Here is a 21,489-nt window from a genome sequence, read left to right as displayed (position 1 = left end):
CAAGTAGAAATTGACGATTGTTAAATAGTTAATATCGTTTGTGTTTGTACTCGAAATATGATTTATTATAAGATTATTTAGATCTAAAAGTTCTTAAATGGGTTGTAACATGATAAAATCCTCAGGCTGCTAAATTAACAAAATCTAATTTTTAGAGTTGGTATGTGAGGAAATGTTTTTAACCAGGCAAAGATGTCAAATTCAGTTAAACTTAAAATTTTCCCAAATATGAAAATTATAAAACTATGTTTGCGGATAATGTTATAAGTTTAAAAATATTGTTAAAAAAAAACATAAAAAGTTTAATTTTTAAAGTTATTATCTTTTCCCTGAGACGCAGAAGACAAAGTGTTATTGTTCATTTACTTATCTGGCCGCAGTTTGGATCTTTTTGAATTGATTAAAAAACTATAAATTGTCCTTTGTGAAGGATTGACATGTACAAACATGTGATGAGATACCATGAAGGGAAGGGAGTAGAGGGTAAACTGAAGTATTGTTCCCTCTGTGGATGTTGGATAGATGTCAAGTCCGTTCATAATCATAAACCTCAGGCACACTGTCTACCCTGCCACAAGTGTAAACTAAAGTTCACAAATAAAAAAGAACTGTTACAGCATGTAGCAGCGCATCTAGAAGAAGAAACCATGAAGAGAGAAAATTAAGAAGAGAATTGCAACTAAAGCATTTTAAACAAAATAGTTTATTCTAGTGAATCATTATTCACATTTAATTAAGTGTTCGTTATTAAATAAATAATGTTGGTCCTTTGTCAAAATAGAAACTAAAGAGCTTTTTTTTTCAGAATTGAAAATTTAGAAAGTTCATCATAAAATAGATGGAAGAAGTGAATCCAGGGAATCTGAAACTTAAATAAAAAATATAAGGTATCAAAACATTTGAAAGTTTTATTTATTTATCTATATATAGGACTCATGGTGTAAATCACACCATTTATTATAGGCCTATATAACTCTTTAAGGGAAGGAAGGAAGGGGCGGGGGAATGGTGCAAAGGTAAATAGAGGAAAGAGGGGGGTTGGAGGCAAGGGGGGGGGGGAGTGCCCCGCCCTAGAATTTAGATACTTTATGCATATTTAAAAATTAAAAATGATTGCATTCTGAGATGGTAAAAGTAAAATGAGTACAATATATGCTCCCCACTACATCTATTCCTGTATACGCCAATTTTTCTGTTAACACATCTGATTTTTGTAGGGCACTGGATGCTGAATAATAACAATCTACAATTATTCTGTGGAAATCAAGGCCGAGCCCCCATCAGAAGTAATAGCAGAAGTGAATATATTGGATGAAAGAGGAGCGAGAAGATTATAGCAACCGTGAGAGGTAAAATTTTGTCATTAAAAATCCATTTTCTGCGTTTTGCGTAATTCTTTAAAACATTGCTTAGGATGCAGATCCGGATCCTGGATCCGTCCTGTAAAAAAATAATCCAGATCTAGCTAATAAAAATTTCGTGAAGTTTTTTTCTAATTTAATTTACTAAAAACAAATTGACTAATTTGGTTATTTATTCAATGAATTAAAAGTTGTTAATTTGATCTCATTGAATATATTTTTGATAAATAAAAATAGTTTTATAAATAATCCCTCAAATTCTATTTTCAGGATTTCTACTCAAAGATTTGTAAAGTCACTTCAATCCCCTTGATATCTCCCCATTAATCCACAGACCTGCAGATTCATACACTTTATAGGTTTCTTAGCAAGGTTTTTCTTCTTAGCAGAATAACAGGTTTTGATTTATCACAGTGGGGTTCATTGACCAATTTGCAAAGCAGAATTTTTGAACTTTTATACTTTAAAATCGAATCATAGAAATATTGTAAAGATATGTTTCTTGCCGCGGATTCCCATCAAGATTAAAGACGAATACCGTCTCTGCACTAATACGTCACAATTATACAACGTAAAAGCATTTGGCTAAAATCAAATTGATTCTAATTTTTTCTTTTCATAGAAATGTTTAAATTATGATTATAAATTAAACTATTTAGGAGTGGCCTGAAGTCAGAACTTTTGTGTTTTGAACCTTGGGATCAAGCATTGATCTCTATCTCATATAGATCTGTGGATTAGTTGTATTTCTCTTCAATATCCCGTGATGGTCATACCCTGCAAGGATTGCATAAATTGAGGGATCAAGCAATGATTCTCTAATTTAAAAGTGCCAACATTGGGTATCAAGATCAATTGTTCAAGATTAACGATTATCCGCTCAAAAGTTCCGGCCACTTGTTAAAGTAGCAAATGAAGTCTGAAAATGTCTTTAGTGAAGGTACTATGATGATAAAGATTTTTTGTTTTTGTTTAATTTTTTTTATTGAATTATTTAGAATCTGAAGAAGAGTGGATTTACGAGTCTGATAGTGTAACTAATATTGAGGAAGAAGAAGAAGATGAAGCTAGACAAAATGCGAATATTGATCCGACATCAGAAGTAACTTACAATCCACTTCAACAATTTGATGAATATTTTAACAACGAGGCTGAAGATGTCTTCAGTGAAGGTACTATGATAAAAAGATGTTTTGTGTTTGTTTAAATTTTTATTATTGTATTATTTAGAATCTAAAGAAGAGTGGATGGACGAGTCTGATAGTGTAATTCAGATTGAGAAAGAAGAAGAAGATGAAGCTGATCTTGATCAGATAACAGATGAAACCTACAGTTCAGCTCAATGTTTTGATTATGAATTTAACACCAAGGCTTATAATCTTGAAAGTTCAATGGAGTTTATAGATCAAACTGGAACGATGAAAGTATGTATGCAAATCAGAGAAAGTCAACTTCTTGAGAAAATTTACCAGCTTACTGTTGAAAATCACAAGTTTACTGTTGAAAATCACAAGCTTACTGTTGAAAATCACAAGCTTACTGTTGCAAATCACAAGCTTACTGTTGCAAATCACAAGCTTACTGTTGAAAATAACAATCTTACTGATGCAAATCACAAGCTTACTGTTGCAAATCACAAGCTTACTGTTGAAAATAACAATCTTACTGATGCAAATCACAATCTTACTAATGCAAATCACAATCTTACTGATGCAATCATGCAGCTTTCTGTTGAAATCATTTAAAATCATTATGGCTAAACTGGAAGTTAGACTGGGATATGCAATTTTTCCGGCAGCAAAATTCTTTACAGACGATCTAGTTATTTCTAGCACGTGTAAAGACCAGCTCTCGGCTCTAATTTCAAGTTTCTACGACGGCTTGGACATAAAGTTTTTAGCATCCAAAAACTTCATGATGACCAATGCGCAAATGTTAATAGGATGGATTGTTGATGACGCAACAATCGAGGAAGTACTGGAGGCTGAGTATCTAGGAGTTCAAAACGAGGTTGATTGGTGCATCCGAGTTCCGAGTGCGACGTCGCTTGTGTTTTTTTGGATGGGCGTTGAGCTGCTTCTAGTAAGAATCCGAATCATGATAAATCAGGCCAGCTTTAACTGTGCAGTGGTCATGAAATTGTGGAATCCTATGATTCTTGATGGGATGACATTAAAGAAGCCGCGGAAATCTTGGGGGACTCTGAGTGAGATCTGCACAACAACTAACTTCCAGAGAAAGAAGGAGCGTATCCTGGCGCACTTTGTTTTCCAGTCATTGAACAAACAACCATGGCGTTTGTGCTGCAGCCAGAGTGGTGGGTCTCGTTCCAGGAGGATCTCATCAATTCGGCGGTCAGAAGAATACTATGCTGCATTCGTGGAGACAGATTTAAAATCAGATAACATAACATAACATAACAATGCTTCGTCTTTCTGCAAATTAGCGTGCTACCGGAAGCTTCAGAAAGTCTCGTCTTCTGTTTAGCTGTTTAGCTGTGGCCGTATAAGGCTTCCAAAACTTTAGACTGTTCAGCTGTTCAGCTGTGGCCGTATAAGGTTTCCAAAACTAAAGATCTGATCAGACCAAAGCACACAAGTTTTTGAAACAGACACCCCAAACTGTCATTTAAAGAGGGTAAGCCTATACCCCCTTTTCATTTTTCGCGAACACTCCCTTTAAGCCTTGCTGTGAAGTGTAAGTCTGCTACCAGTATAATGTAGGTTTATCCATGGCAACCTTTTACGTAGAGAAGCGCAATGCGCAGACTTCAAGGATTAGTTTGCTGTCTAATTGGTTAATAATCGGACTCTACCTGTAGGCAGTCTGGGCTGCCCAAGCTGGAGGCTTCTTGCAGATCTCTTCTCTAATAATCTATATAATACTTAATGCATAATGCAAGAAACACTGTATTAATGCATTATGTTTACTGTTTATCGTTTACTAAATATTAATCTTCATGCTATCTATTTAGTGCATGTTCTTAATTGGTTTTTGTTTGAGGAAAAAAGATTTTCTGAAAATTTGTTTCTTTCAAGTAATGATTGTCAACCCTGTGACAATGTCAAGGGATTTAAACCATTTTAATAATGGTTTAAAATTAAAACTTAATGCTAGACAAAAGTTTTTTACACTTAATATTTTATGAAGTATCTTTATTTATGATAATTTTGACTAATTTTAAGAACTATGGTGATGGGAATGCTCTATACAACATGTAAACATATTTAGAAAATTAGTAACTTGTATGTAAATATTAATCATTTCGTGCTTCTTCATTTTTTTATGGAAAATTGTTTCTGACGATTTATAGATGTCTGTTATTTGATAATGGTTCAAAATCAAAACTCAAATACAACTTTAATCAATTTTAAAGGCTAGACAAAAACGCTCTGGATTCAACGAAAAATTTAAATTAACTTGCACTTACGATGAGTTTTATTAATATAAAGCTTTTAATGTTGATGGGAATGTTTTAAATTGTATACCTATTTGAATACTGTACAGGAATATATATTTTCAGAAATTAGGAGTTGGGATGGAGGGGGAGAAACCCTGAATTTGGATTAATTTGGATTGTTTGTTTGCAATCGGGTAGTGATGTAGGCATTGGTCTAGCCCTCGCCATGTTGGTACACAATAGACTTGGTCATTTATCAACTTTTAATTAATTTCCGGCCCTTGGCGGTGTTTGGTGCTTGGCGGTGTTTGGTGCTTGGCGGTGTTTGGTGCTTGGCGGTGTTTGGTGCTTGGCGGTGTTTGGTGCTTGGCGGTGTTTGGTGCTTGGCGGTTTTTTTTCAAGAGGGTTCGACCTGGATTTCTATAAAATGAAGGTTAATTATTATAATCATTGTACATGAGATGGGTGAGGTGAATGGAAAACAGTTTCCAAGAAAATATATACTCCTGAATTTTCGTATCTTTACATTCATTAGATTTTATTTATGTCACATTTTATATTAGTTTTAAGCTATGGTGGAGGGAATGCATTTTTCTTGGACTTTATTTCTTCGGAATGAAATTTAATACAATTATTTTATTATTATAACATTAGTTTTAAGCTATGGTGGAGGCAATACCTTTTTCTTTATTAACGCAAATATCTATTTAGAACTTCCTTTTTTACTTTAAGAACTTAAAAAAATATTTATAGGGTAAAGTGCACACATTTATAATAATTTTCAGCTTACATATTTGTTGACATAATACAAAAACCTTTTTTAAACCTTCAATTTTGGGATTTCTACAAGGTTTTCTCAAAGATTGCCATGTGCGCCAACATAATTGTTTTTAAAGTAATAAACTGTGCGCATATACAATCAAATATATCTATGGAACCTAAACAAAATTATTAAAACAAAATTTTAGACAACTTCAATTTGAGACATTTTTTTTAATTAATAAAGGACATCAAATGCAATATTACATGTGCGGACTTATCTCTACTTGCTATATTTTTTTAATTATTGTTGGAATTTTATATATTTCTATTTTTGATATTTAACTTTCTACTCATCTACATTCACTTGTACATAAACTGGATTACATGCCAGTTTCATGATATAGAAATAAATTTTGACAAGGATTTGTTCTATTTTGACATCAACACTTGAAGAACCATTTTAACATTTATGTAATTTTAAAATGTACATAAATTATGTTTATAGATTTACAGAATATTACTTTTTCCAGAATATTATAATATAAAAATGAATTTGATGAAAAACAACTCAACCGCCTCAAGGAAAAAATTAAATAATAATTTTTTTATTCGATTTTCATTAAAAATTAAGCAAGGTTATATTTGTTATGAGGCCTTTTATTGGTAATTTTAGCAATATCACTAAAAATACATTACTTTTTGAGGTATAAATTAAGTCTCATTAAATTACGTACAATCTTCTCTGACGTCTCATCTTTTAAAGGTCAGTCTGTATCGGAATCATTTTTTCTCTGACCTGAAAGTTTTTAAAACACTAAAAGTCGTCTTTTTGTACAATCTTGATGTGAACGTTCTTTTATTCTTTATACGAAATATGTAGGACAAAATACTCCTTTTTGTGACGTAACAAAACTTTTTTGTCCTTAAAAGTTATTATTATTTTTACCTTAGATGGGTTAATCATCATGTTGGCAATATCCAGAACGGTGGACCCTCTGGACCCGCACTTCTTCCTGAAGGAATACAAACTCAAGTTTCAGGTATAGGAATTTGTTTTGTTCGATCCGCACTTCTTCCTGTAGGAATACAAACTCAAGTTTCAGGCGAAGAAATTTGTTTTGTTCGACCTGCACTTCTTCCTGTAGGAATACAAACTCAAGTTTCAGGTTAAGGAATTTGTCTAGCTCGACCCGCAAAAAAATGTTTAACAATCATTCTTTTTTTTCTTTCTTTTCACTATAGCTTGAACAATGAACCCTCTTTCAACAAAGAGAAAATATATGTCAATGATTGAGAAAGCTATGATCTGTTAAGACCAAGTGGCATTGTTGTTAAATTAAAAACAATATTTTTACAGTTAATACCCAGAAAACTGTGGAAGAAAGTAGTCTTCTTTCTTTTTATTATGAAATGTTAAATAAGTTAAAAAGAATTAAAAAAAAATTAAAACACGTTGCCATTATAAAAACAGTTAAAACGACACTTTTAGATAAAAAGTAAGAACGAAGATGACTAGAATTACCATTTTTTGTTTTCTGGTTACTACTGTATCCGATATAAAGGTTAACCCTGGCTTAGGGAAATAAAGAATTTTGTTTTATTTAGACTGCATTGAAGCTGAAGATGTAAATATGGACAGGCGCGCAACTAGACATTTTNTCGAGGCTGGTTAATATAAATCACAATATTAATTAATTTACAATTTACATATATACATATATATATATAGTTTTTTAGTATGGCACATCGCACAATATTTGCGGTGAACATGTAGGATTAATTCAATAGTTTCACTTCAGTATTAAAGCAATATCATAATAAGTGGCAGAACTGATAGTAAAAATATCTAAAAATGCACAATAAACTCCCTTTCTCTTTTCCAGGATTTCATGAATCGCTAAATTGCAAAACAGGGTAGACTTCTGGGGGGGGGGGCAAGCCTTCTTTCGAGAGGAGCATGCCTCCTTGCGCCCCTCCCCCCCCTAGTTGCGCGCCTGAATATTGAGGAACAGGGTAGATCATTTTGTTTCACCTTTTTTACATAATTCTCTTGTTTGTATATTTCCTGGTTCAATGGAAGATTTATATATTTTTTTATAAGTTTTGGTATAATTTTGACACGGTTTTATATCAATTTCTCGAGACAGGAACATCAGATAGAACTCTAAAAGGTATCGGATATCAACTCCTTTAGTGCTTAGGTTTCAACTTTTACCCCATTTCATTTTTCCTTTACAGTCCCTTTAAGAAGCAAGTATGTTTGACCTTTAGTGTTTCCCAATAATAAAAATTCAAAATGTCTGAAAGAAAAATTTCAGGAGTCATTTTTTCAGGAGATGAGAAATTTCTCGAGAGAATAAGACAACTTGAAGATGAACTCGACAAAGCAAGGTTCATCCAAGGTCAACGAAACTTAAAATATATTTGTTTTGTCTCTATAACTTTATAATCTGATGGTTGAAAGCATGATATAAAATATCTAAGCTCAGGTAGCAAAGATTCAATGCGGGTAAATTGAGATTTTTAGATTGAATTAAACTTTCACAACGATACATTGGGCTTTATCAAAGGAACCGAGTTCTATGTTACAAATTAGAGGCCTACAATTTTAAATTAGTAAATTCATCTTGAAATTGCAGAAGGAAAGTAGGACAGCCCTAGAAGTCAGATTTTTTATTTGATCTAAAAGAACTCAAGTTTGAAACATCAGAGGACTACGAATTCGGGTTCCAATTATAAAGAGATTTAAAAATCAGAGTTGGTGGCAAGAACCCAGTTCCGTTATACTACTAAATACGTTGGTCAATGCGAGAACTTGATTTCTTTCTCGGTAAAGTCAGGGTCCTTGGATGTATAAATGTTGGGAAGTCAACTATAATCAACGTGAAAATATTGCAAATCTAGGAAATCTTTTAACACAACAAAGTCGCGAGTTGAGACAGGAGAAACAAGAGAAAGAGAGGAAAAAAAAATACTTCTCAGAAATTATAAGGAGAAAAGATGAAAAGATCAAGGGATTAAGAAACGGAAAGCAAAATTAGTTACCTGGAGTTGGATGATCTAAAACTACTAATGGAAATATAAAAAAGTATTTACAAAATAATTTGATAAATTGAAATATCAGATTCAGAAATTTTAAATTTTCAAGATTTACCAGGAAAACATGTTTCATTGTTCTCTTCAAGTAAAGAATGGAATGTTAGATTCACAACGGTACCCATTTGTAAATTATCGCTGTTTTTCTGTCTGAAAATCTGTTATTTTCATTTATTTTTTGCAGCATAAATTCTTAGGTAAACTTTATAGAGCAACTACATTTTAATATTTTTCTATTTTTGCTACTGAACTATCTAGATTTATATTCAACTAATAATAAGATGAACTGGTAGAAATGTAAATTTAAGTGAAAGCATTTATCACTACAACATATTTGCCAGCGTCATTGTTACTATATATCATTTTTCCTGTATGCCATCTTTTGTACGTAATTATAGCTATAACGACATTTACTATGTGAACACCTTTCCAAGTCTGTCCTAGCACTCCAAAAATCTTTAGAAAGAAGAAGACGACAAGATCCTAAGAAACTGAGACAAAATAAAATATGATCACTTAATATAAGAGGAAACACGCATATATATATAAAATAAAAAAAGAAAGAAAAAATATATAATACAAAAAGAAAGAAAAAAATATAAAATACAAAAAGAAAGAAAAAAATATAAAATACCAAAAAGAAAAGAAGATATTGTTAAAATAAGTAGTATATAAGTTTAACCTAATATTACGATGTCTTGTCAGGGAGGGAAGGCAACCTCCCCCACACAGCTTCCGAACCTCATTTTACCTATTTGCGGCAGTGCACGTTCCCAGAGGGCTTCCGAACCTCCCACAAACAGTCTTCCGGAAGGATCTTTCATTTACAGTCGTCAATTTCTACTTAAAACGGGATTAATTTGTAGAATCGTAGTCAATCTATAGTATTCTTAACATTTGCATCATATTTTTTTACCATCGAAGTTCGGGCTGGAAAAGCTTAAACTTTGTAGATTTTGTTTTAAATTGTATTTGTGTTTCGTTTTGATTTGCGGCATTCGCTGAATCCCCCATACTGCTTCCGAACCCTGTGGTTATTGGGAACATTCTTTCCCGTTTCAAGTAGAAATTGACGATTATAAATTGAAGATCATTCCCGGTAGACTGTTTGGGGGAGGTTCGGAAGCCCTAAGGAGACGTGGACTGCCGCAAATAGGTAAAATGAGGTTCTGAAGCTGTGCGGGGGAGGTTGCCTTCCCTCCGTCGTCTAGTTTGTAAGATAAGTTTAACCTATAAACAGTATGTTTATTGTGGCATCCGCAAATGTCTTCTGCAGAAGTGAAATTATTATAAATTAAAGTTTTAGTTTGGAAAGTATGTCCAACAACTTATATTACAAATGGTAAAAGCCAAACTTTTGCGAAGACCCTTTTTTTGGAAAAATAATGTGGTTAATAAAAGTTTATTAAATTAATATGTTTTTGTGAAAGTTGATATTAAAGATCTTTTAAACTTCATAATAGCTTATATTAATCACACTTATGTTTCAGAGCACTGGAAATTTTGCTTGAAAATGGCAGAAAGAAATGCAGCAAAGACAAAAGATAACTCAAAGCTGAAAGCAAAAATCAGGAAATTTAACAATAATTACGATTTTCAAAAAGTGTTTGCAACAGGTTTAGTTAAACATTTGGATAATTTTACCAATAAATCATTTCTTCAAAATATACCTTGATTCCAAAAAACGTCAAAACGGCGAACCGAGCGGCGCCATCTTTTTGTGGCAACTCTCATCCCCCGGGGAAGGGTTATGAATGGTTAAAGATGACAAATTTTTCCCGGTAAAAGTGTTGACATTTATTATTTTTGAAAATGCGCAAATTGAATACAGAAAAATTCATTTTACAAAGAAAAATGACTGCTTGAAGTGCAACAGTTAATCATTACTAGAAAAGGGGCTCGGAGCGCTTTGAAATCAAATCTGTATTTTTTTAAAATGTCCTTAATCTAATTAAAAACTAAAAGTTTAAATATTCTGTGGCTAAAACTTTTTGCCGGGACAGCGCTGCGCCAAATCAACTAAACATTAAAATTGAAGGATTCTAGTTTAGTAGTTTATTTCAGGGGATACATGTACTATTTAGGAAATTTACCAAAAGATATTTTAAAAATGATTCAAAGAAAAGGGTTGTTGTGTCCGACTACTTAGACAAACCTTCGGGGGAAGGGAAAGTGATTTTATATTGTTGAATTAATTTCTAGAAAACTTGAACTGAAGAATCGGGAGTTGGAGAAGGAGCGTGATGAAGAGTCTAATAAATCCAGGTAAATAATATTATGACGTTATTGATGATAAACAACATATAAAATGTGTCAATTTAGGTCTTACTCTGAATTCCTGGAAGGTATAGTGGTGCAGATAAATCATAAAAGGTTTGCTAAAATTACAAATTGTTATGGTTTCTAAATCTAATTTTAAATAAATAAGGAAATGTAGTGAGACCACAGACAGGAATGATCCTCCGATAAAGAAGATTAAACATGAATCAGGTTTGTTCTAAGGAAATCTTTTAAATTTTATTTCTTAAACTCAAAAACTTTATTTAGAAGAATATGTTGAAGATATGAAGGATGTGGATTTGGTGAAGGATATTGAAACTTTCAATGATAAATCTGAAAACCTGACAAGTGTTCCAACAGCAGGTAATATTCCCATCTTTAAATAATGATTTCTCATTAGGCAAAATCTTTAGCTAAAAGTAAAAAAATCCGCAATCAAATGTAAAGATATTTGTAAAGATATATGCTAATAAAGATGAATGTTAAAAAATAAAAAAATATTAATTTCTACTTAATAACTTTTTAGTATTAAAATAAAAAAAACTATTTAAGATGAAAGCAAAGATGATGAAGGAAAGTCAAAAATCCAGGAAGAAAAAGAACAAGAAGCACAAGATTCCAATGAAAAACTGAAGATTGGGAAAAGGAACACAGAGCTGACACTGGAAGACTCTGATCTTTCAAAAAGCAATATTAGGTAGAGATGGGCATTATTTGAACAAACAACATTTTTGAGAATAAGTGAAATTATTCCTGAAAAATGGTTTTGTTCAGATAAAAACTAACGATGGACGAACGACTTGGATCGTTCATAGAAGTGAAAAAATAATAGTTGTTTTTCAAAACGAACGAAAAAAATAAAAAACGAACTTTTTAAAAACGATAGTATTTTTTACTGAATTAACGATTTTTTCGTAATAACTTTTTAAAAAACTGAAAGACCGATTTTACTTTACAAATGATTATAGTAAACAATCGTTCAGGGAGAAAACGAACGGAATAGATGGAAAATGAATGATCATATTTTGAACGAACAAAATCAAGTTTTTTGAACATTAAGCCGAACGCGCCCATCTCTAATATTAGGTTACTGCAGAAGGAAAAGGATGAATTACCAGCATTTGTTGATTCAATCAAGAATAAGTTGACTGAATTCTCATCAAGTCTACCAGTTCCTACAGTTGAGGAGGAGAGTTCAGGAGGAACAGGAGAGGATGGTTTAATTGCCCAGCTCACAAACCTGATCCACCAGAACAGGAACTTAAAGAGGGATGTAAGTGAGTCACAGCAGTTAGTTCAGGACCTTGAGAAAGATAAGCTGAAAGATACAACTGAGATTGCAAGACTAAAGGGGGAGTTACAGAGGAATGAAAGTGACTCACAGCAGTTAGTTCTGAACCTGAAGAAAGATAAGCTGAAAGATACAACTGAGATTGCAAGACTAAAGGGGGAGTTACGGAGGAATGTAAGTGAGTCACAGCAGTTAGTTCTGAACATGGTAAAAGATGAACTGAAAGATACAACTGAGATTGCAAGACTAAAGCGGGAGTTATGGAGGAATGTAAGTGACTGTTTTGAACATGAAGAAAGATAAGCTGAAAGATACAACTGAGATTGCAGAAAGGGGTGTAATGAGTGTATTCTTTCCAATGCCCAATGTTAATATTATATCAGTCTGACAATTTTTTTTAGAATTTTCATTCTTTAATTTCTTACAGGACTTAAAAATTGTTGGTTTATCCAATTTTGATAAAAATGGCAGAAAAAGAGGCAGAGAATTCACTTAATGAGGACGCACGTAATACACAGCCAACATCAAATAACAGGGAATTTAACAATTAAATTAAATTTAGAAATATATTTTCGTTAAATTGCAGTTTTAATGTTTTGCAGTGGACATTTGATTGGTTTTATTAATTTTCTTTTCGTCTGATGATTTTGTAAATGAATTTATTTAAAAAGTTTCCTATTGAAAAGGCGCACACGCCTGTTCAGCGAGTACAGCATCATTAAACAGGCCGGCTCATTTACTTCTTGCCGTCGTTTTTATTTGTATTGCTTGACCATTTTTTTAATAGGAAAAGTGTCAAGAATCCACTTTTTAAAATTGAATACAAATATTACCATAAATTGATGCGAAATTCATGATTCTGACTAGGGTTTCCAGCGGAAAAAACTTTCGCGAAAATGTGGACATTTTTTCGCATTTCGTTCGCTTGCGAAAAATGCGAACATTTCAATCTGTTTCGCGAAATAAGAAATGCGAAGATTTCGCGAAAAAAACATTATGCAAAAATATCGCGATAAAATACAGAATTTTATAAAAAAAATGCACAATTTTTGCGAAAATTTATTAAAAAGTCAACATTTCGACGCATATTTTGGGAAAAAAAATTTCTAGGAATTTATTCTGCTCGAAATATAAAGCGACCTATTGTAAAGATTTAAGAACAACTAGGAGGTAATTGATACATTTGCTTGTAAATTATTAATACCGTCTCAACCGTTAGAATCTCTTTCTTAAAACATAGCATAAAATATACTACGGTAAGAACAAAAATAATTCGGAATATTTTAAATTCACCCTGTAAAACAACTATCTGTTGGCTGGCTCATAGCTAGCTGGATTTTGGTGAACGTATGTGGACGGACAGAAACTCAGAAAGGTAGAGAAGTCAAATTATTTTCATCAAACTTGTATTCAAGTAAAGAAAGAGAAATTATGAATATTGTATAATAAAGCTTCTAATGTTAAACTCTCGGAGCAGAGAATTCCACAAGTTTTTTTTTGCTAAATCAACGTTTACAGCTTCATCACCTATGGTTTTCGTGAATTTTTTTTTGCACTGATTCTGAAATTATATTTCAGACAATCCTTTGTTTTAGTCAGCTGAACTTTCTTTTGATAAAAAATTACTAATGGTGCACAATACACATACTTATAGATTTAGAAAAATTGTTAAATTGGACTAATAGCTTACATAGAGACTTGGAACTTGAGAATCAGGAGTTAAAGAAGAAACTTGATGAAGCGCTTGAAACTTGTAGGTTTGTATACAATCTTAATAATTAATTTCTTTTTCAAAGCAACGCCTGTTTATAAATATTCTTTTCATATTTTTTATGAAACAGTTTTTTTTTAAAATCCTAATTAGGAGCTCTCGAGTTTATACCAGAGAAATAGAGTTAGACAAGTCAAAATTAGAAGAGATACTAAAAGTAAATAGGTAAGTATTTGAAAATATGCTTACACCATTATTAGATCCAAACCAGACAAAATCTTATAAGCTGGAAAAATTCGTGAATAAATTTTTAGAAAATTTTCCATCTGTCACGAATTATATTGCTTCAACTCGAAATTTTTTTCATGTAAATAATCGATTTCCTCTTCTCTTCCTGTGATTTGGAAAGATGTATTTTTCTATTCATAGCTTTGCAGAGCTGTGCTGGTGAATACTCTTCCAATCTTCTCCCCTAAAATCAAAAGTACCCCATTCTTTTTTCCTTTTTCCCTCTCCTCCGATCCTCATTTTCTTAAATTTTTTTAGTTTTTTTTTGTGTAAAACAGTCCTTATCGGCTAGATCAGTCCTGTTTTGTATGTATGTATGTTTATAAGAAATATTTATCATTAGTCGACATAGAATGTTAAAAATGTTAAATTAACATTATTATTATTAAGCTTTATTATGCTGATTCAAAGAAATCAAAGAAATCAAATTATTAATTCGTTGAATAAAAACAAACATAAGATCTGAATTTTTGTTAAATTCATTGTTTTAAAATTTAACATTCATTAACATCTCATTTTCATCCTACTTTGTATAAAGTTTATCTTTTGTTACAGATTGGGTGAAGACCAGTTTCTAATAAGCATGGAACAGCAAATGCGTCAAAGAAGGTTGGTCCAATTAAATCATAATGCAAGGGTGTATTAAAAATAAAAGAGTTAAAGGGACTGTAAGCGTAATTTCAAGTGACCTTCAATTCGAATAAGTCCAGTTCAGGTTCACAACAGTACCCTTTAACCTTCGACAGATCAAGGATGAGGGAGACCTATATAAGATGTTGATAATAAGGTGATAATTTGTAAGAAAGAGCGCAAAATCAATATTTAAAATCCTCCTGGCTCCTCAACACCATGTCTAGCCAGACACTCCTTTTAATTATAACTTTTATTTTCCGCCGCCTTTAGACGTTATATTAAATACTATCAGCTGAATTCTATGCTTTTATACAAAATATTTTTATCTGTGAAAACGCGAATAATTCGTATATTACTCGAATTTTTATTTAAATAAATTAGACTTTCTTTCTCATCATTGATCTGTCAAAGGTTTAACGGTTACCTTTGTGAATCTGAACTGGACTTCTTTGAATGGAAGGTCGCTTATACATTCTCTTTAAACTCTGTGATGTTTCTTTATATAATGAGTTCATGTCATTTGAATAAAATGTCCGTCCAGTCAATCAGTTAACACAGGGTTACCCAATGACCCAATCAGGATAAGACTTTAATGACGACCCAAAACGCACTGGATATTACAATTTGGCTTACTTTCTTTAATTTTGTTTTTTGTGTGTCTATGGTTAAGGATTGGATTTGTTTATGTAACGATTTGGAAATAAGATTAGCATATGCTTCGGGGAACCTTGAATGTAAGAAAGGAGACTGAACGATTCCGTACAGTGGTCTTAAAAGTTTCATCCTTTGCTTGTAACCCTGTATAAATCTTTATGTAAGTTAAACCCTCTTAAATTAGTTTTATATATGGAAATTTATGAATAAGTAAGAGGTAGTTGAACTAAGTACAGATGTTTTAACTTATATTTTGTAATTTAGTTCAGCAATTTACCTAAAAATGGCAAATTATCTGATCAAATGGTTTAAGAGTATGATTGAGACTTGAAACTCTAACCGTTACGAGGACTCGCTAAGCTATCCCTGTAAAGTATGATTTATTGATTTGATTTGAGCCTTTATGGGGGCTCAAAATTCACAGAGATTAAATCCATACCAGTAATAAGCCAAAACCTTAACTGCATTCATAAATTTTCATCTTTGTAAGATTATATATTAATATTATAGGCTCTATTATCTTTAATGGAATGGAAATAGTAGTAGAATGGTTTGGTCAAATTTTATATGGATAGTCTTCAACATCTTAGCGTGTGAAACAAAAGTCAGGGACTGCATAAAACTGCAATTATAAATTCAAAAGTAAAAAATAAAAATTAAAAAGTAGTTTTTTGAACTTGATTATTATATATGAGAGCATCCAAGTAACTGTTTATAATTTATATTGTTATAGAGAATGGAATAGCAAATGTTCTGAGCTTCAAGGTTTAGGAGTTGAACCTTTAACTAAAAAGAGGAAACTTGAAGGTATGAGACTTCTCTTAAGTTTAGTTTTATTTTCATTTTAATTTTAATGTTCAATATTTCTCAGGAGAATATATTGAAGATATCAAATATGAAATTAAATATGACATTTCCGAAACCATGCAGAAGGAATCTGATAAATCAGTGGAAGATACAACAGGTTTATAAAACAAATTATCTTTACTAGTTTTGAATTTAGAAATGATAATATAACTGTTACAGATGAGGTAGTCGTTTGCGGAGACGACATTGTTAAAGAGGGTGACACCATTGAGGATGATTCAGCAGTTGACTTAAAAGGTTCATCTCATTATTCGCAAACCCTGATTACTTATGTAATAATAATACACTGTTTTAGATGAAAGTGTTTATGATGATGACAATAATCCAAGTGACATGATTGAAGCAAATGAAACTATTAATGAAAATTACGACAACACAGTGATTGACTTAACAGGTTAAACTAAGTTTACCCATTAAACATGCATAAAGAGCAAGACAACCTTTTTCTCTTGAACCCAAGAAAATACAAATTTGTAAACATTAGTACCTCTTGAAATGAATATTTGTTTCCCTTTATAACATTAAATGTTTACAAAACTTGTATTTGTTCACTGATACTGTCAGAATTTTAAACTCAATTAATTTTAGTTTATTTCTTACATTAAGAAAATTTTCTTTTTATGTATTACAATCTTCAATCATTTAATAATATAATGTTTCCATGATGATTAGTATGGAAATTGCGATATTAAAATAGCTTCAGAGGAAAAACGATTATTTTCAGCTCACAAAATTTCTAAAAAATTATTTTTTTTATTTATATTCTTTAAATATTTTTTTTTATTTTCTCCATCTTTCAAAGTTTCACTGGAATCACACTTAATATACTTTCTCCCGTAAAACTTTTGGCGATTCATTTATTTTTATTCAATAAAAACAATCATTCTTTGTAGCAATTTTGTCATTTTCTTGAATTAGGCTCTTTATGAAGATGCTTACCCCGCCTGGCAGGAACATAAATAAACTCAACTTTTAAATGTTAACTTATTTCTGATATTCTCTTAGCCTAGTGTTTGTCCAGTCTGAATAATGTTCAAACAAATGTTTAAATGTTAACTTATTTCTGATATTCTCTTAGCCTAGTGTTTATCCAGTCTGAATAATGTTCAAACAAATGTTTAACCAAACCACATGTATTCTTATATTATTATAATATTATTATATTATAAATAAGTCGTGTCTATACTAAATAATAATGCTAATCTGATTTAGATGCAATGGAAGTTCAGAAAGAGCAGAAACAGTTGGAAGCACAAGACTCCAATGAAAAATTAAAAGCTGAAGAGAAGATCAAAGAGCTGACACTTAAAATCTCTGAACTTTCGAAAAGCTATATCAGACTACAGAAAGATAAAGATGAAATTCTTGATTCTATCAATGATAAGTTAAAGAAATTCTCACCTAAAGAACCAAGTCCTGCTAATCAGGAGGAGTTAAATCCAGAAACTAAAAAAGATATTGTAATGACCAAGCTTAATAACCTGATAGAACGGAATAGAGTTCTTCAGACTAGGGTAAATACTGAGAAGCAGTTAGTTCAGAACTTGAAAGAAGATAAATGTAAAGATTTAACTGAGATCGAAAGACTAAAAGATAACCTTGCAATTACAAAGAAGAAGATTGATGAACTGAATATTGATCATGAAGATTTAAACAAAACTAAGAATATCAACAAAGATCTTGTAGGAGAGGCCTTAAAAATCAAAGAAGAACTAAATGACTCAATCAAGAATATGGCTGTTCTTAAAGAAGAAAAAGAACAACTTCTTCAGAAGGTTCAAGATCTTGAGGTTAAAGTTAGTCAAATCGAAAAGCAGAGTGAAACTTCTAACTATAAGTTGAATTCCCAAACTATTCAACTGGTGAAGATAAAGAACATGTTGAAGGAATTTTCATCAGGAACCGAAAAGGATGATGTAATTGCCCAACTTACCAAACTGATCAACCAGAACAGGAATTTAAGGAAAATAGTAAGTACTCAAGATCAGGACCTAAAAAATAATAGAAATGAAATAACTAAACTTAAAGATGGATCAGTGTTTAAACAATTGCAAGAGCAAATAAAAGCAAAATTAGTAGAAATAACTCATTTGAAACAAGAAATAATTTATCTCAAAAAAGGCAACGGAATGCTTCAAGAAGAAAGGGAAGATCTTCGATCAACAATCAACCAACGGGTTGGCCTACGATCATATAGGCAAGGAGTCTACAATGTGGGAGAAAATAGAGGAGGATGCGTTTTACAGTTTGGGAATATTGTTGATGGAAATAATGAAGCTGAGGAAGAGCAGAGCAGAGGCGCTCTGGAGGACAGATTGGGAGGCCGCCAGGGGGGAATGTAGACAGAGACATTATAATTTCAAATTTGGTATTTCGAAAAATGTTTTGTACAACAAAATTTAAAATTTTTTAGTCTCAATAAGAACAAAGTTCATTAAATATGGTAAATAATGAGAAGCAGTTAGTATAAGGTCTTGAGGTTCATTCCTTAAACCTTGATAATGGTTCAAAATCAAAACTTTAATACAACTTTAATTAATTTTAAAGGCTAGACAAAAATGCTCTGGATTCAACGAAAAATTTAAAATTAACTTGCACTTATGATGAGTTTTATTGATATTAAGCTTTTAATGGTGATGGGAATATCTTATATTGTATACAAATTTGAATATTGTACAGGAATATTTATTTTCAGAAATTAGGAGTCGGGGTGGATGGGGGGGGGGGGGTGAAACACTGAATTTGGATTAATTTTCACAAAAAAAAAATATACTGGACTGTAACCGAGATAGACTGATCCAGATGATTGTCATTTATCAACTTTTAGTTAATTTCCGGCCCTTGGCAGATTTCTTTTGAAGAGGGATTGACCTGGAAGGTTAATTATTATAAGCATGAGTCGGGAGGGGAATGGAAACCAGTTTCCAAGAAAATATATACTCCTGAATTCACGTATCTTTACATTCATTAGATTTTATTTATGTCACATTTTATATTAGTTTTAAGCTATGGTGGAGAATATGCATTTTTCTTGGACTTTATTTCTTCGGAATGAAGGTTAATCGAATTATTTTTATTATCATAATACTAGCTGAAGGGCCCGGCGTTGCCCGTGAAAAATTTTTTTTAAAAAATTTATAAAATTAAAAAAAAAAATTCAAAAAATTTGGAAAAAAATATTTTAGAAAAAAATGTTTCGATTTTTTTTAGCCTATAACACCCCCTGGCCACCCATGTGTGTAATCCTTATCTTAGGAGACTACATTATTCTTACATTGGAGCGCATCGAGAGTAACCAACCTTATTATAAAACCTTGGCTAGAAATACTGCTGTTTTTAATGTACCACAAGACTTGCACAGATTTCTAATTGAAAGCGTTTTTTCACGCTTATTTGTAAATTATTTACTAGGTGTGTACCCTTCTTAAAAACTATGGAATTAAGTTCACAGGAATTGGTTCTTTGCCACCAACTAAAAATTTTGAATTTAAATATCTTTACAACCCGATGGTGTAAACCTTTGTTATTTCAAACTTCCCAGTAAACCAGATCACATCGACTAAGCGTCGATTCCACGTTACCTTTTCAACCTTGACGTGGATATATCGTCGTATATTATCATGTTATCATGTACTCAAATGACGGTCGTAAATAAGACGTTAATACCATGTTGAAATGGTCTAAGCAAATGACGTCATAAATGATTCAAATCTCAACGTCGATATGATGTCAATATGTCCATGGTCGAAAAAAATTTGAAATTATTTCGACCAGATTCCATAACGACTCCACGTGGAAAAACGCCTAAATGGCGACCTTGTCGTCGTGCGACGATATCTGGTTTACTGGGTTAGATTATTTGATCTAATTTATAGTTTGAAATAACTAGGTCTCAAACTTCAGGTTGCATAGATATAAGAATTAAAAAATCAGAGTTCGTGGTAAAGAACCAATTCCTTTGAACTTGTTTAAATTTTAAATTTTTAGTTGGTGGCAAAGACTCAATTCCATTCCGCTTTCGCCATTAGATTTCTTCCCAATTTATGTAAAATAAAAAATAACATGTACACCAGTTTTGGATAGAAATTTATATTCTATAGAAAATTAAATTTTGATCGGAGTAAAACTTTAAGATTTAAGAGTTAACCATAATGTAAACTCTGAGGAAAACTACGTTTAGTTTTGCCAAGTCAAAGTATAATTGAGAATTTGTTTTTGTTTATACTATGGAACACTAATTAATAATGATGTTGGATTCTCAAAATATAAGTATGGTTATGGGTTTTGGTTTTATTTTAGCTTATTTTCAAAAAAACAACAAAAAAAACAAAAAATACAAAAAATTGAAAAAAAAACAAAAAAAGGAAAAAGCAAAAAAGATTTAAAAAAGGGAAATCGGTTTTAAAACTGTTTTTTTAAATTATTGTTTAAAACCTATTGTATGCAAATAGTTCAGTAACAGTTACACATAGGTACAGGGTGTCCCACATCAAATTAGACCGCGTCAATGGGTCTAAATTACGAATTGGGGGACAAATCAGAAAATTTAAGAAGAATGATCATTTTAAAAAATTTAATAAGGCTAATAGAAAATTTTGTTGGCAGAAAATGTTAGATTTTTCGCGTATTATGTGCGTATTTTGGCGTTATAAGATTGTTGATAATCTAATATGATATGGGACGCTCTGTATCTTGGTTAAATAGACCAATACGTTTGAAATTCATGCTGTTTCTTTAAATTCGTTAAAATTTAAACTAATGTAATTTTTAATTAATCATTTTAAATATTCATGTTGATTCTCAATAAAATTGTTCCAATAAATAAAATGTAAATTTTAATTTTTTTCACACTTTATTCTTTCAGAACCATGAACCCAATAATAGCCATTTTATGGGTTATAATGTCAACATTCCAACATATAAACAACAGCACGGGAGTGATGGTAAGAAATCTGGGAAAACATCTTGTTTCGTTGTGTAATTATTGGTTAGAAATAGAACTTACACCATCTCTCCTGGAACTGATTTTCACAAACATTGGAATATTTTTAAAACAAATATTAGAAAAGAATTGGGTCACTGAAATATTAAAAGCCACACTTTAAAACATAGAGGACATCTCAAGTTTGTCGTTTAAAAACAACTT

The 21,489-nt window shown here is 31.6% G+C and overlaps 5 protein-coding genes across 14 annotated transcripts in view; all 5 read left to right on the top strand.

Moving 5' to 3' along the window:
• LOC111698047 (GDNF-inducible zinc finger protein 1) overlaps positions 1-807 on the top strand; it is a 3,744-nt gene extending 2,937 nt beyond the window's left edge. Inside the window, exons 4-5 of the mRNA XM_023468271.1 lie at positions 156-186; positions 431-807. Of these exons, the coding sequence (XP_023324039.1) occupies positions 156-186; positions 431-665 (266 nt within the window). The 3' untranslated portion in view covers positions 666-807. The remainder of the gene's footprint in view (positions 1-155; positions 187-430) is intronic.
• Positions 808-1,274: 467 nt separating this feature from the next.
• LOC111698048 (uncharacterized) lies at positions 1,275-5,946 on the top strand (the record flags this gene model as incomplete). 2 transcript variants are annotated; one of them, XM_023468274.1, is given in 4 exon segments in its annotated part: positions 1,275-1,349; positions 2,021-2,301; positions 2,360-2,533; positions 2,592-5,946. In XM_023468274.1, coding segments are annotated over 3 exon segments (717 nt in total). In that variant the 3' UTR covers positions 3,107-5,946.
• Positions 5,947-6,006: 60 nt separating this feature from the next.
• LOC111698049 (uncharacterized) lies at positions 6,007-8,648 on the top strand. 7 transcript variants are annotated; one of them, XM_023468279.1, is made up of 5 exons: positions 6,007-6,105; positions 6,475-6,542; positions 6,669-6,689; positions 7,857-7,914; positions 8,360-8,648. In XM_023468279.1, the coding sequence occupies exons 1-5, from the start codon at positions 6,071-6,073 to the stop codon at positions 8,562-8,564; spliced, it is 387 nt and encodes a 128-aa protein (XP_023324047.1). In that variant the 5' UTR covers positions 6,007-6,070; the 3' UTR covers positions 8,565-8,648. The 7 variants fall into 7 exon arrangements, with proteins under 7 accessions (XP_023324047.1, XP_023324046.1, XP_023324049.1 ...); XM_023468278.1 differs by lacking the exon at positions 6,669-6,689 and having other exon boundaries at positions 6,475-6,563; XM_023468281.1 differs by lacking the exon at positions 6,669-6,689 and having other exon boundaries at positions 6,475-6,563; positions 7,857-7,925; positions 8,428-8,648.
• A 577-nt stretch (positions 8,649-9,225) lies between these two features.
• LOC111698046 (myosin-2 heavy chain) lies at positions 9,226-12,617 on the top strand. 3 transcript variants are annotated; one of them, XM_023468270.1, is made up of 7 exons: positions 9,226-10,191; positions 10,822-10,884; positions 10,942-10,992; positions 11,048-11,109; positions 11,182-11,262; positions 11,452-11,596; positions 11,986-12,617. In XM_023468270.1, the coding sequence occupies exons 1-7, from the start codon at positions 10,133-10,135 to the stop codon at positions 12,491-12,493; spliced, it is 969 nt and encodes a 322-aa protein (XP_023324038.1). In that variant the 5' UTR covers positions 9,226-10,132; the 3' UTR covers positions 12,494-12,617. The 3 variants fall into 3 exon arrangements, with proteins under 3 accessions (XP_023324038.1, XP_023324037.1, XP_023324036.1); XM_023468269.1 differs by having other exon boundaries at positions 11,170-11,262; XM_023468268.1 differs by having other exon boundaries at positions 10,039-10,191; positions 11,167-11,262.
• A 17-nt stretch (positions 12,618-12,634) lies between these two features.
• LOC111698045 (thyroid receptor-interacting protein 11) lies at positions 12,635-19,478 on the top strand. Its single transcript, XM_023468267.1, has 9 exons — positions 12,635-12,725; positions 13,876-13,947; positions 14,055-14,126; positions 14,745-14,798; positions 16,210-16,283; positions 16,348-16,440; positions 16,503-16,580; positions 16,639-16,737; positions 17,556-19,478. The coding sequence occupies exons 1-9, from the start codon at positions 12,655-12,657 to the stop codon at positions 18,683-18,685; spliced, it is 1,743 nt and encodes a 580-aa protein (XP_023324035.1). The 5' UTR covers positions 12,635-12,654; the 3' UTR covers positions 18,686-19,478.
• Positions 19,479-21,489: the final 2,011 nt, after the last annotated feature.

Source organism: Eurytemora carolleeae, unplaced genomic scaffold (assembly GCF_000591075.1).
Source record: "Eurytemora carolleeae unplaced genomic scaffold, Eaff_2.0 scaffold172, whole genome shotgun sequence".
Taxonomy (NCBI): Eukaryota; Metazoa; Arthropoda; class Copepoda; order Calanoida; family Temoridae; genus Eurytemora; species Eurytemora carolleeae.
Note: the sequence above shows the minus strand (reverse complement) of the source record. Positions and strands in the feature narration are given on the sequence as shown.